Raw genomic sequence first — 14,444 nt, 5'->3', positions numbered from 1 at the left:
GTCTACTGCTAAACTAAACAAAGAACTAAAAAGCTGCAGAAAATAAATGCAAAATAAAGGGTTTTTCTTCCATGTGCTTTCAAATTTACATCTGGTGGTACGACAGTTTTGGCAGCTGTGGAAAGGACAGGATTACTTGCAGCTTGTCTTCTTAAGAGTAATATACCTTGCAAGTAGGTGGAATTATCTGCATCTAAGTAGTTACTAACTTTGTTTTCAAAATTTTACTTGCATAGAAACAATAAAAAAACTAAACCAAAAAGAAGAGCAGTTTGCACTCATGTCTTCAGAACTGGAACAGCTGAAGTCTAGTTTGACTGGTAAGGAAGTAATAAAATGGAATGTTTTGAAACATGCATCAGCTTTGTGCTTTCATATGCCTCCTGCTCAGCTCGCCACATCGTAGTACGTAGTGCTTTCACAAACGCATATGGCTTCAAAAGAAAGCCACCTTCTCTAGGCAGAAAATGGCTTTTGTGGCACTGTGTATAGTGACACAGGAAGGTGACCATGGTGTTAAGGAAATAGCGCCGTAAGGCAGAAGATTTTCTGGTTGAGTGTATTCCAAATCAATAGCTAAAATCTTGCTTGACATTGCAACGAAATCATGCTGTGGTAATGGTGAGATAGCAAACAAAGGCTTGGGGACCAGACTGAAGCGTTACAAATGTAAGGGAGGTAGTTCATGGAAGCCTTGTCCCTAAGTAGTATTTTCTTTTTAAGGACATCAAAAAGACTCTCCGTTAGTCTGGTTGTCTGCTTCTTCCCATCTCATAGGAGGGACCCTTGCTGTATCTTTCTAATTGTACATCTCAATTTAAAACCAACGTAGAAAGAAATTAAGACTCATTATGTACCCTGTAAGCAAGCCTTTCAAGGCATCGTTGGGGCTGTAGAAGCCATCCCAAGGGCTGCTCTTGCCCTTGGTGGCAGTGTCTGGCCTGGGCTGAGTCATTTTTTCACTGTAGCTTTATGTTGCTTGCATTGTTCGTCTTCTGCTGCTGAGTTGTCTCGCCTGCAAGATGTGCATACCTCTCTTACTATACTGCTCGATTACCCTCTGATATGGGTAGAACTCGTATCAGCTTCTCATGGCCTGAAGTTAAGTGTATCACTTCTGCAAGAAGGATTTCTTGACTAGTTGCTTTTTTACTATTTGTGAAGAGTTCTCCACCTTCTGCTACAGTTAACAGTTCCAAAATCAAACAATTGTAATTTTTCATTTTAAAGGGGTCATTTGCAAGCTCTGTGGCATCAATATTTCTCTGCTTCTAGTCCTTTACTATCTTCTAGCTAGTCTGTGGATACCTTGTCTCTTAAATTTACTGGACTGCTAACCTTTGTCTTGCTCAGTGATGGAGAAGAAATTGAAGGAGCGAGAAGAGAGAGAACAGCAACTGATTGAAGCTAAAGCCAAACTTGAAAATGATATTGCAGAGATCATGAAGTCTTCAGGAGACAGCTCTGCCCAGCTTACGAAAATGAATGATGAGCTCCGGTTAAAAGAAAGGTATTCCATCATTGTCAGAACGTTTTCACATTAATTCTTTACTCCTGCACTCCCAGCACTTCTCATTTTATCTTTTTGTAAATATCTGAAGAAGATGCTCCTGAGTGTCACATTGATATGACAAGTGAACTTATTCTATCAAACTAAATTAATCAAAACAGTCTCCTCTGAGTGATTTGAAGAGCATCTAACATTTATAATTCTAAAATTCTTATGTAATGTGCTTCTCATTGCCCAGAGTAAACGACCTTTTTAATAATCTAGACTGTTTTGTGATTGTGGTTCATAATTATTTAATTACCTGATAAGCTTGGTTTATTTGGATACATAAAAGACTTGGGTCACATTTTTGTCTAGCAAGAGAAAATGCGTTCTGTTTCAAGTAAAAATTGTATGTAGAATAGTTGTTCTTTACCTTTACAAAACCCCGGAGGGGGCAAAGTAACTGGCAGCTGTGTTGCTCTGCACACGAGCAAGTGCTCGGTCTCACTTCTGTATTTTTAATTTAGCAGAACATTCTCTATATGTTAAATAATTAAATCTCTTTCTAAATGCTTGGACAGAATATAGAACTTCAGCATAATTTAGACTCTTTCATCTCAGTGCTTGTCGTGCTGTCAGCAAAAAGTAATGTTCTTTTATTTGGTCTTTCTAGGCAGTTGGAGCAAATACAACTTGAGCTTACAAAAGCAAATGAAAAGGCTGTTCAGCTTCAGAAAGATGTGGAGCAGACAACACAGAAAGCTGAGCAGAGTCAGCAAGAAACTCTCAAGATTCATCAAGCAGAACTGAAAAATATGCAGGATCAACTAACGGACATGGTAAGAAGAACTTTGAAAAGCACTAGTTAACTATGTGCAGAATATTGTACCACTGCTTCTTTAACTGTGTTCCAATTCTTTTCTCTTCTATCAGAAAAAGCAAATTGAGACCAGCCAAAATCAGTATAAGGATCTTCAAGCAAAGCATGAAAAAGAAACTTCTGACATGATCACTAAGCACGATGCAGATATGAAAGGGTTTAAGCAGAACTTGCTGGATGCAGAAGAGGCGCTGAAAGTTGCACAAAAGAAAAATAATGAGTTAGAAACTCAGGCTGAGGAGCTGAAAAAGCAAGCAGAACAGGCCAAAGTATGTATACTTTGTTACTCTGCAAGTAATTTCAAGTTTAAATCGTTCTGTTTCAGTGAGTCGCCGTTTTTTGCCGGGCTTCACCATTTCAGAGTAATATTTTTGCAGTGTTTCTTTTTTGAACTTTTCCAGGGTAGATTAATATTAGTTAGGGAAGAGAAGCATACAGGACTAACTGGTTGTCTTCTCTAAATTACACAAGAATCTGCGGAATACAGTTCTTTGATGTTAACACTTTATGTTCATAGATATCTGGCTCAGTACAATCAGTTGGAGCCAAATGTTATTCTGTGTTTTAAATTAATGAATTTTAAAATACGTTGTGAACTCTTTCATTTAAAAGTGTTATACACCTGAAATTTTGTTCTGTAGGATAACCCAATATTATGTGCAACTATTTAGTGTGTAGCTTGATTTTAGTAATTTTTATTTTTTCTCCTGTTTCTTTGACATTACTGCTTGCTTTCATCCCTCATTAGTTATTTGCTATAATCTTTGTTTTCTGCTTTAGCAAAATATTTAGTGTATAAATTGGCACACAAATTAACTTTAAATACACTGCTGATGTGGTGTTTTGAATTAAATGGGTTATGACAATATGTTTTGAACATAATCATGAGGAGAATTATCTATAGAAGGTGAATTTGAGAACTGGAAGTCAGTATCTAATATAACTCCCTTTATTTTAATTCACTTAGATTCTCATGAAATCATGCTGTGGGCTCTACTTCCTGAGTAATTTACATTCAGAAAATTTGTTGAGAATAGTTTCAAAACAATTTAAATTCTTGTATGGAGGAACCTTCAAACCATGCTTTTTTAAGATTATGATTACTATTTAATTACTGAAAAGTTGTCTTGTGGATGGTGGGTGTTTTGTAATGAAATATCAGGGGTGGCAGTCGACAGTTCAGTTTGCGCAGGGACTGTGTGTCAGTGTATACACTTTTTTAAAACTTAAAATACAGTAGCTCTATTTGCCCTTAAACCACATTTCTCATTTGTCTGCTTGATTTCATTTTTGTTTTCCCTTCTCCCTGACTTTAGTCCTTAAGCTCTGTGTTAGCCTCAGCCAGAAAAGAGATTGAACTAATGTCAGACAAGATGAGGGGTTTGATATCAGAAAAAGAGACTTTGGCACAGGAGGGGAATACTTTAAAATTAGAGCGAGGTTCCTTGTTATCAAAACTTCTAGAATTGGAATCCAAGATTTCATTAATGCAACAAGACCGAGAAGAACTTTTGACAATAAATGAAGAACTTAATTCAGAAAATAAAAAAATTCTAAAGCAGAAGGAAGAAGCTGAGGCCAAAAGCCAGCAGGAAAGCACAGAAAAAGTAGCGCTAATGTCTGAGAAAAGCAAATTCCTCTCTGAAATAGAGACAGTACAGGCAAACCTTCTGAAGATAACTCAAGAAAATGATGCTCTCCGGTCTTCAGAGTCAACCTTGCTCCAACAGTTGAAAGAACTTCAGGCCAAGAAAGATGCCATGGATGTGGTATGTCAGAAACATACCAAGGAATGGGAAGAACTGGACAATTATCAGAAGAAACTTTTGGAAGAGAAAGATGCAGTTGTTAAAGACAAAGACGATACTATTCAGAAGCTGGAAAGTTCTTGTGAGGCCCTGGCCAGACATCAGAGAGAGCTACTGCAAGAAGTGTCAGCTCTGACTGCAGAGAGAGATTCAGCCCTAGGTAAACACTCAGATCTTAAAAATACATATACAGCCTTAAAAAATGAAAGGGACAGTCTGTTAGAGACAAGTCAGAGTCTGCACTCCGAGAAGGAGATGCTCCTTAAAAGCATAGAAGAGCTGCATGTGAGTTTAGACAATACAGTCAGTGAAAACCAAGCATTAAAAATGAGAACAGAAGAGATGCAAACAGAACTCGAGACTGAACATAAAGAACTTAAAAAAGCGATGAAAGACAATATGGAGTTGAAGGATTCCCTTGCTAATCTCTCTCGTCTTCTTGAGGAAGTTAAAGCCTCAAGAGAGAGATCCAATTCTGAATGTATTCAGTTACTTCAAGAGAAAAAGGCTCTTTCTGCATCAGAACAAAGGCTTTTGGCTGAAAGGGAGGAACTTTTAAATGAAAATAAGGCAATTGCTGAAAAGCTTGCTAAAGCCACAGCAGATGCCATACTTGCTGAGAAAGTCTTTACTGAGAAAATAAATGAACTGAACTTAGAGAAGGAATCTGTTTTTCATAAGTCATTGCAATTGGAAAAGCACAATGAAGCTCTTCTTCAAGAGAAGAATGAATTGGAGAACAAATACTCAGAGCTTCTTGATGAAAACAAGTCTTCTGCAAATGTAATTTCTGATATGAAGAGAGAACATGAGCTGGATGTTTCAGCCAACAGAGCTCTGGCCCAAAAGAATACCATGCTCCAAGATTCCATTGAAGCCCTTCAGGAAGAACTACGTAAGAAGACTCTAGAAAATCAAGAGCTAACAGCCTGTAAATGTGACCTTTCAGGTCTTCTGAAAGAGGCCCAGGATGCCAAAAGAACACTAGAAAATGAACTGTCTGCTCTATCACATGCCCAGCAGGTCCTGTCATCTTCATTGGAGACCTGTTCCTCTGATAGGGAAATGCTGACCAGAGAGAGGGCTGAATTGCAAGATAAGTGTCAGAAATTAAACGGAGAGGTTGCAATTGTGAAAGAAAACTTAACCATAGAAAAGGAAGCTAGAAAACTGGACAAGGAGTCATTTTTGCTGGAACGTGTGGAACTTCAAAGCAACGTCAGCTTCTTGGAGAAGGAGATAGAAGAGCTGAGAGAGAAAAATAAAGAATTTATGACTGAGAAAGAACTTTTAGTTCAGGAGAAAGAAAAATCTGACACTAAACTGGTGGAAATAGTTAAAGAAAAAGAAACCCTCTGTGCAGAGACAGAGCAGCTTGCTTTCAGTATCGAACGACTGAAAAGTGACTTTGCTTCCTTGTGGAAATCAAAAGCAGAGCTCCAGGACTCGCACAGCCGTGTCTCCGAGAGCCTAGATGATCTTCAACGCCGGCATGAGGTGATGGAGAAGGAGAGAATGCAGTTACTTCAGGAAAATGACAGCCTGCTTGCTGAACAGAAGAGCCTGGTCATCGTTAAGGAAGAAATACTAAAAGAGAAGGAGAAATTCTCCGAGGATTATTGTAAACTGCAGGAGGAAGTAGCACTTTTGGAACAAATTAATAGTGACCTCTCAGGCAAATTACTGGTCTCTCAGGGCAAAAATCAGATGCTGCAGGAGGAGATGAACAATCTGGCTTTGAAACTAAAAGAAATTGAGGCTCTCCAGGCCCAAACAGTAGCGCAAAAAACGGAGGTATTGAAACACATAGTTGAACAACCAAGTACGGTTATACTAATACTGAGCACTAACCCAATGGTTTCCTCTCTGCACTTCATTGCACAATCAGCACTTCATCTCAGTATAAACAGGCTGGAATTATGGTCTCTCTCGATATATTACTTTGGGTTTCTTTTCAAGTTGTAACTGTGAGTCTGAAAGACACTTTTAATATTTTTAAAAAAATATTTCTAAATATTAAAGCCTATGTTGTCGCTGAATGTTGCAAGAAAACAATGTAAACTGTGAATAAAAGGAAGTTTTATTTCCTGCATCTGGTAGGAGAAATTGAGCAGCTCCTTCTGTTGAAGTACTCTGCAGCTTAAAAGCTAGAGTAGTAATAGATGTGGGTTTAGATTGGATCTTTGTGCAATTTTATGTTAAATTGCAACAAAATACAAAATTGAATTACTCCAAAAAAAAAAAAAAACCAACCCCAAAACCAAAAACATACTCCTCCTGTAATGTAATTGGATAAAAAGCAGTGTAAGAGAACCATTTAAATTTACATTATAGGATTTTCAGTCTGTTAAGGACATTGACAATTCTGCTGTTCTTTTTATTCACAGAAGTATTTGGTATTCACTACCAACAAATTCTGTAAAGTATTTTGAATTTCAGTTTGTGTGGCTTGAAGCCCATTAAATCACTTTGAATACAAATTGGAATCAAAATATCCTATAGGAATGTATTATGCCTACCTAGGTATTTCAATATTCTTGTGAAGTGTTTCCTTTTATGAGGGCATAATGAACAACACTGAAATAATGCAATAATTGGCTTTATCTCCTTCGTAATTTTTAATTCTTTTTCAATTTTTTTAACAACTTTTTATAATTACTCACTTTCTGAAAATAGAGCCGTCTGTTGGAAGTGAATATCTGTTGAACTACTACTGTCTAAAGTGGTTAGAAGTCTAAGAGCAATCACAGTGGTGGTAATTAGAAATCCAGAATTATGAAAGAAGAAACGGGCTTCCTTGGTGGTAACACAAGCATGGGGTTATGATCTATTTCTGCATGGAATTGAATCTTCTCATGTCCATTTATTTTTATACTTTATGCAGCTTCAAAATGCAAATAAAATCCCAGTTGAAGTCCTTATTAAATTGGAAAGCAGCTGGCAAACCATGGAGCTGTGCATAAAGTATTGTGGTTCACCTTTTGCTTTCTGATGTCCCTTTGGTAATATTTCTTTTCCCCCACCCCCCTTTATGTTTAGGCTGCCAAAATGGCAGAAGATGTTTTCCAGACTGTGGAGAAGGTGACCAAAGAGAAGGATGCCATTCACAAAGAAAAGATTGAAACTTTGGCCTCTTTGGAGAACTCTAGACAGACAAACGAGAAGCTACAGAATGAAGTAATCACATTTAAATGCTTTTATATGAAAAGTTTTGTTTAGTTGGTAAGGAACAACTATTGAATAACAGAGAATCAGCTTAGGCAAGAGTGGATTCTGTCATTTTCCCAACACAATACTCAGTCTTGACTGGCTTGTGAAAACTTACCAGACGAGTGCATGTTGTTGGCAACTCTAGGTGCTTTATATAGCCGTGTGACCTATGCTCTTTTGTGTTTTGCATGTGGTTTCAAATACTGTACAGCGTATAAGGTCATGTCCCTTAAATCTTGGTGCAGCCACAAAAGAAATTCTCTTATGTAATAGGAGTTTGGGATGCCACAGCAGCTTTTGCAGATCACAGAATCAAGAGGCATGGGTTTGACTCGAGGCTTAATCAGTCTCGCTTTGGATAAATTGCTTAGATGAGACCACTCTGTGCTTCGGTTCCCTGGGTGTAAGTGTGGGGTGCAAATTCACGCTCCGATGAAGTGCTGCAGAGCTCTGAGTAACAGTGCTTCTAATCCACAAAAGTTATCGCTCTGTTTCTCACCTCTAATGCACTCTTTGCTCTGTACATCCTCTTTGTGATCTTCACATGTGTAATGTTATCATTTCTTCATTTTTTCACTTTTCTGTTTATCAGAATTGTGGTCTGACAAGGTACAAATTGTACTGAGCGACGCACTGTACAACCACATGAGCACAATGGCCCCAACATGTACAGCAGTTCCGCTAGAGACCCGTTTTCAGTCTACGGCCTCCCACCACTTTGTGATACTCTGGGGTTTGAAGAATGTCCTCACTAATTTCTTTCACGCTCCTTTGCCCCAGAGTACCTAGTCTAACATTGAACTGGCATCTTTTCTGCAGATCTTGAGCACCTTGTGGCCTCTTTTTGATGCCTCTCTCATCTATTGCAGCTCCGGTAATAATGGGTAGTGAACAGCTGGGCTAACCTAAATGCCACAGCTTGTGCTGAAACAGTAATGATTTCCAACGAGATCTGATTGACTCGAGAATTAAATGCGGTGACGTTAATAATGGCAGGGGTTCACTTTCTGGATTAAAAAAAGTAAAATCCAGAGAGTCCTGTAATGCCATGAGAATGGCTGAAGATTATCTGTTATATAATATAATGTGTCGCTGAATGCGAACAAATAAGGTTTGCAAGCCTGTGCTGTTTACGTGGTAGATGCAAGCTCAGTAAATAGATATACACCACTTTGTCCCATGCAACAACATCTCTGAAAGGAATTAATTTCTCATGGTTGCAAGCACAACATTGAGCCTACCGTTTCTCAGAAATTAAGGTATGGTAAAGCAAAACTTTTTATCAGTTATCTTAAAGGAATAGAGATCAAGGGAACAGCTAATTTTAGCAACAAATGTTTATTTTTTTTTTTTTAAAAAAGTGCTTTGAGTTGTAGAATGTAGTAGAATGGAGATGCTTTGGAGCTTTACCTTTTATGTCAGGGTATATACATCAGGTTACTGTAAACTGCTTTTCAATGGATTCTTTGTGCTGCTCGACTTGAAAGCAGAAGGTCTCATAACATTTTCTGTTAGTCAAATGCTTCTCAGTACCGACAGACTGAATTAATTTGAAGGCTAAAGATGAAAAAGTGCAACAGCTCAGCTCAGGCCCCCATTTTGCTGAATATCTTTTCTGAGTGCTTGCTACACCTAAGAACTCTATAGTTTTATTAGTGTAATGAGGGGTTTTTTTTCCTCTTTAAGTTGGACATGCTTAAACAAAATAACCTGAAAAATGAAGAGGAACTTAATAAATCGAAGGAGCTTCTAAATCTGGAGAACAAGAAAGTGGAAGAACTTAGAAAAGAATTGTAAGTATTTCAGTGTTAAACCTGTTAAACGATTCCTTTGTATTTACATTTACCTTTCATATTTTTGAAAAATTGTCTTTCAGTACGTCTCCAGTATCCTCGCTTATAAAGCAGATATTAGGTCAAAATTAAATATTAGTTTGACATGTATAAAAGTGGAAATCAGAATGTTGCTCCTGATTGCTGAAAGGTATTGAAGCAAATCCTTCACTCCAAGCATTGTTTGAAATTTGTTTGTTGGAGGAAGTATAGAGTTCTGCCACCTGAGGGCACTAGATTATTTTAAAAGCTTTATTATAAAGAAATTCTGTTTGAATTTAATTACAAGTGCACTTGGAGTATTAAGTAGTTTTAAGTGGCTTTGTTTATAGAAAATCTGGTTCTGCTTTTATTTTTCATTGATGGCTTTATCCTGTTTATTCCTGATTCCCCACTATGCACTTATTTTCTAACTGGTACAATACAAATGCCATCTATAGTATGTAAAACTAGAGTTAATTGCTTGTCATTTGAGATTCTTCATTTGAGAAACGACCTCTTATGTACTACAAACTAAGGGTGTGTAACATTATATACAAACAAATTAACTGCAAAGCATCTGATATAAAGTAATTTGCCCTGTGGAATTTCATTGTATCAAAGCCTTTGGTGTGCCACAGTGAATAAAAATCCAGCCTAGTTACTGCTACCCTGCAGTAGCTGCATGTCCCCCAAGTTTCAGAGATGTAATGAATTAAATCACAAATCTCTGTTCCCACCTGTACTCCAAGAAGAATTTCTTGACTCATGGGGAGAGCTGGAATCTGGACTGATAGCTAAGAGCCGCTTTGGCTAATTATTATTATTGTTAGTTCCATAAGTCATCTTGTGACAGTTCTTAACCACTGCTCTGAGGTGAAGACAGGACACAAAGGAAATCAGCATGAAGAATTAATACTAACTTTCTGTATGACTGAAAGATTTTACTGCTTGCTTTTAAAAACCTGCGTGCTTGTACAGACAGCAAGCTCAGTTGAGAAAGGCAGGATTTCATTCCGTGAGCAATTCCTGCCTGCCTCAGTGCTCGTGGGAAATGCCAAAGCAAAGGAATTATTTCCAGACTAGTTGCTCTAATGCTTGAACTGCAAGGGGCTGGCAGACTCTGGTATCATGGAAAGACAAAATATCTTAGACTGTAATTTATTAAGCAGTATTTATTTATTAAGTTATTTACAGAAGATATTTCCTTGAAAATCTTCAGCACTGAAAGGTGTTCTCATGATCCTGATCACTCTGTGGGGTTTTTTAATTTATTTTTTTTTTCTTAAGGTTAACCTTAGTCATAGACTATTGCTGAATGTGGTCTCTAATCATCAGCAGTATGAGACATTGTGGATGAGTGGAAGCTTGTCTGGTTGTTTTTAATTGATCCTTGTTGTCGTAATTTATTTTGTGTGTTGCCTTGTTTCAATTAGAGTAAGGAATTAGCTTGATAATAGGCATTTCTTGATCAGCAGTAGTGTGGGTAGAGAGAACACGTTTGAGAGGTCAGTTGATGAAGGCAGCGCCCTTGCCTTGCGAAGGAGAATAAAGGGGAAATTCTGCCCACAGAAGCTGTGGCTGTAGGTAGGGACGTGCTGCTGCCTACAGAGCAGCACCGTTGGAGGCAGGAGGATGTTAGTGGCATGGGTGTCCTTTGTAAAAGAACCTTCCGTGTAAAACTAGGATGAACAGATGCTGGCTGGATGGATGTTGTGTGTTCAGTTACTACTCCATACTGTCAAGTGCACTTGCAGCTATCAATTGAAAGTTCCTTGGCACTAAACACAGGGAAGCATTTCACACAAATTGACCCCAGTATTTTGTGTGCTTTTGTTACAATGCCGTGGATCTATGCTTTAATGCCAAAAGCAAAAAGAGGAGAACTGGTTAGTACTGCAGTTCAGCAAACAATCGTGGTTAAAAATAGGTATGTTCCTGCATCAGCAAGTAGATCTGTACCAAGATAATTTGAATCGATGTTCAGTGATGTGCGCTGGCCTGTTTAACCCAGTCTGGGTAGATTGGATTGGAACCTGGTCAAGGTGAGACCAGATAGAAGAAATGGTTGGGAAATCTTAGTCATATTGCATGCTGAACTCAAAGTAAATCAGGCTTCCTTTTGTTTGAATGTGCCCAGTAACAGACCATAGAGTCCTTGTGTTTTGAAGTGCTTAAGTTTCTGCCTTAACGGTTCTTCTATACTCCCAAGTATTTTTAATATTCCAGTCAGGGTTTAACTCTGTATTATTGGCACATAGGAGTACTGAGACTCCTTTTTATGAAAACAGAACACAGTTATAAAAATTGTTTAATGAAATGAAGCGTATAGGTTTTCTATGTTTTGAAAGGCATCAAATCTTATAAAAACTTGTGTTCCAGGCGGGCATGCAAAATATTTTTTCAAAAATTCATTTAAAATAAACTTACTTTAAGGAAACCACACATATTAGTAGCAATGTAGGCTAATGGAACCGGCAAATCCATTTTTTTTCTTCAGCTTTTGTTTTGTCTTGTTGCCAGTTTTGTATCTGTTAAAATAATGGAACAGATTAGATACTTTTCTGTGCTGCCTCCTGTGATCTTGCACATTCTTGTATGTTTGGATGTCAGACCTTGTAGGGAGTATTTAAATAAGTGGAACTGTAAGCTTTTTTCTTTTTTTTAACTTTTCTTGCCTCACCCACCCTTTTTTTATTATTATTATTGAACAATTTTCATGTTTTACCTCTGGCTACAAAGTTCACTTCTGAGACAGTCTAGGCTATAAACCTCACCAACCAAAAATCCAAGCATTTGCTGACCACTGGAGGCATGCAGAACTAGCAGGCTGAACTTACCTTCCATTTCTTTGAGTATATGATATATTTAAAGGAAAAACAGTTTTGTGCTGCCACTGCTTTTCAGGGTTAAGCCTATCCCTGCGCATCGGAGGTATAGGTTGTCACCTTTATTATAGATCCCATTAGACACGTGACCTAGATGTATTTTTCCAAGCTGTGAAGCTGAATCTCTCCCACAGTTTTTTCTTGCCTCTCTCGTTCCTATGGTAACGATGCACTCTCTGTCCTCGCAGCGAAGCGCTGAAGCTGGCAGCAGCTCAGAAGTCCCAGCAGCTCGCGGCTTTGCAAGAGGAGAACGTGAAACTTGCCGAGGAGCTGGGCAGGAGCAGGGACGAAGTCACAAGTCATCAGAAGGTAGAGTGGCTGGAACGTTTCCTGATCTATGGTGAAAGTGCTGCGCGTGCTGTTTCCGCTGATGCCTGGGTGACGTTGCACTGCATGTTTGGGCTTGAAAGATGAGTTGTTCGGAGAATGTTTTAAAATAAATTTGGCAGCCACCTGCACGGGGCGGTTAGAACTGCAGGCTAGCAGCAGGTTATGTAACCCCTGAGGGATACTTAGGAGGCTTCGGAATAAGCATAAATTAAATATGCTTTAACCAAATGTATTAACAGACCCTTGCTATTTCTGTTGGGAGTAATTTTGTTATACAACTACGGAAATCTCCATATACCCAGTACTAAGGAAATCTAGCTATTTAATTCTCCTCCTTATTCCTGCTCTTCCTTCCCACTAAAAAAAAAAAGTATTTAGGATGTTTTTCAGGATACTATTTGAAACTACTTGGTTCAGCTCTGTCTCTAAATAGCGCTATGCACGTGTATGCTTGCTTAAACTTCATACTGTACACGTACATTAACTGTGTTGCAGCCAGGTAGTGGGTACTGGAGGACTAGAATCGATGTCAGATGTTTTTCTGGTGGTAGTTTATAGGTTTCAAAAGCCACTTAATTTTTTTTAGTTTGTTTTTTTTTTTTTAACTATTACATTTCAGTGTGTTGTTGGAATCTTAAAAGTAAGGGCTTAGTTACACAGCTTATAACACTGGTACTTGCGAAAAAAATAAATTAAATTTACAGCCATTAATAGGGTGGGTTTGTTTCCTGTGGAGCAGTTCTGGTGACAGCCACACCATGAAGGCATCTTTGGAAGATCTAGTCCAAAAGCAAGAACGTAAAAGACGTGGGTTTCTGTATTGCCTTCCTCAGATAGCACTGGTGTAGAAGAGGGGTATGCCCGATCCCAGTGACTGTGGAACACATCTCCTCCATCCTCCAACAAAGGCTAATATTTTTAAAGCCAAGAGGCTGACTTTTCCCCAGGGGTCCTGTTTGGAAATACTGAGGATTGGTGACTACAGATCTGGCCAGTTTCTAAACCCTTTTGGCTGCTGACAGGAGTAATGCACGAGCTGCTTCATCCTGAAGAGCCTTTGGAGATGATTAACAGGAGTCCCAGACGTGTGGGCTCAACCACTGACTCATGCTGCATCTGAGTAGTGGCATGGTAAGAGAACGCTGTCATCCTAAACAGCCAGTGGGAGCTCTGCTCCCCACTCCTACATGTTTTCTTAAATTATTTCAGAATCTTTGAGGCAACCTGTTATTTTCAGAAGGAGTTGTAACTTGAAAAGGATTCAGCAACATTGGGCAAATCTTTCTGCCTATCGTATGTAGCCAGAGTTGATATACAGAAAGTCCCCAAAGGAAGGGACCCGTCAGCCCACGAGGCATAGGCTGGCAGTGGTCACTGCAATCTCAGTCTGTGGCCTCTGTTCTTTCCACATGGCCTTGTGAAGGAGTCCTGCTGTCTGCATCCCGCCGACTGTGGATCCGTCAGCAGGGATCCTTCTTTCATTGCCAGGATAGAGCTGAGTCTGTGAAGCATAGGGATTAATCAGTCATCTTGCACACTGGAATGTTCTTGGTTCACTCGCACCATGGCCTCTTCTGCCCACAAGTAGATGGCTCTGAGATCAAAGATCTGGAAGATCTGGTAAAGCTTGGAGAAACCGTCTGTTTGCCTTCTTCAGCCATTTGTGTTGCATTATGTCCTCTTCTGCAAGGAAGGTGTAATCCCAATCTTGGAAGCGTGGGAAGGCCATCTGTTGCATTTTCTAAACATAGTAGTTGGGCTATGGTGTCTTTAGGTCTTGTGAACTGCGTGGCCTCCTAAAAGACTGGAAGAGGCATTTGGTATTTCAGGGAGCTCTGTTGTGGCAAAAGGAACAGAGGCAAAATAGTGTCATTTAAAATGCAGGTTTCCTGCCGAGTGTCACATGAGTGCAGCTCTTCTCAGTTCAGTATTGTTCAGCTCTTCATTGGTGAAACGTGCAGTCCACCCACCCAGAACTGTCGTATTGCCTGGTTGCTCCTAAAAAGCATTCCCTGTCTCATCTGG

At 39.0% G+C, this 14,444-nt stretch overlaps 2 protein-coding genes across 3 annotated transcripts in view; both read left to right on the top strand.

Annotated features, from left to right (window-relative positions):
* CLIP1 (CAP-GLY domain containing linker protein 1) overlaps window positions 1-14,444 on the top strand; it is a 58,949-nt gene that overhangs the window by 32,446 nt on the left and 12,059 nt on the right. For both annotated transcript variants that reach the window (XM_009880293.1, XM_009880292.1), the window contains 7 exons: window positions 237-320; window positions 1,354-1,510; window positions 2,166-2,331; window positions 2,426-2,641; window positions 7,220-7,357; window positions 9,077-9,183; window positions 12,278-12,398. In XM_009880293.1, the coding sequence (XP_009878595.1) occupies window positions 237-320; window positions 1,354-1,510; window positions 2,166-2,331; window positions 2,426-2,641; window positions 7,220-7,357; window positions 9,077-9,183; window positions 12,278-12,398 (989 nt within the window). The remainder of the gene's footprint in view (window positions 1-236; window positions 321-1,353; window positions 1,511-2,165; window positions 2,332-2,425; window positions 2,642-7,219; window positions 7,358-9,076; window positions 9,184-12,277; window positions 12,399-14,444) is intronic.
* Window positions 3,746-6,602, top strand: LOC104282241 (myosin-13-like). Its single transcript, XM_009880323.1, has 2 exons — window positions 3,746-6,002; window positions 6,568-6,602. Exons 1-2 carry the CDS (start codon window positions 3,746-3,748, stop codon window positions 6,600-6,602), a joined length of 2,292 nt encoding a protein of 763 aa, XP_009878625.1.

The sequence above is a fragment of the Charadrius vociferus genome, unplaced genomic scaffold (assembly GCF_000708025.1).
Source record: "Charadrius vociferus isolate BGI_N301 unplaced genomic scaffold, ASM70802v2 scaffold332, whole genome shotgun sequence".
Taxonomy (NCBI): domain Eukaryota; kingdom Metazoa; phylum Chordata; class Aves; order Charadriiformes; family Charadriidae; genus Charadrius; species Charadrius vociferus.
Note: the sequence above shows the minus strand (reverse complement) of the source record. Positions and strands in the feature narration are given on the sequence as shown.

What these genes read in the sequence shown, in the direction of transcription:
- LOC104282241 (XM_009880323.1), top strand. Translation starts at nt 3,746, where the DNA reads ATGAGGGGTTTGATATCAGAAAAAGAGACTTTGGCACAGGAGGGGAAT. An exon ending in ACACATAGTTGAACAACCAA is followed by an intron (nt 6,003 to 6,567) that starts GTACGGTTATAC and finishes TTTTATTCACAG; the next exon opens with AAGTATTTGGTATTCACTAC.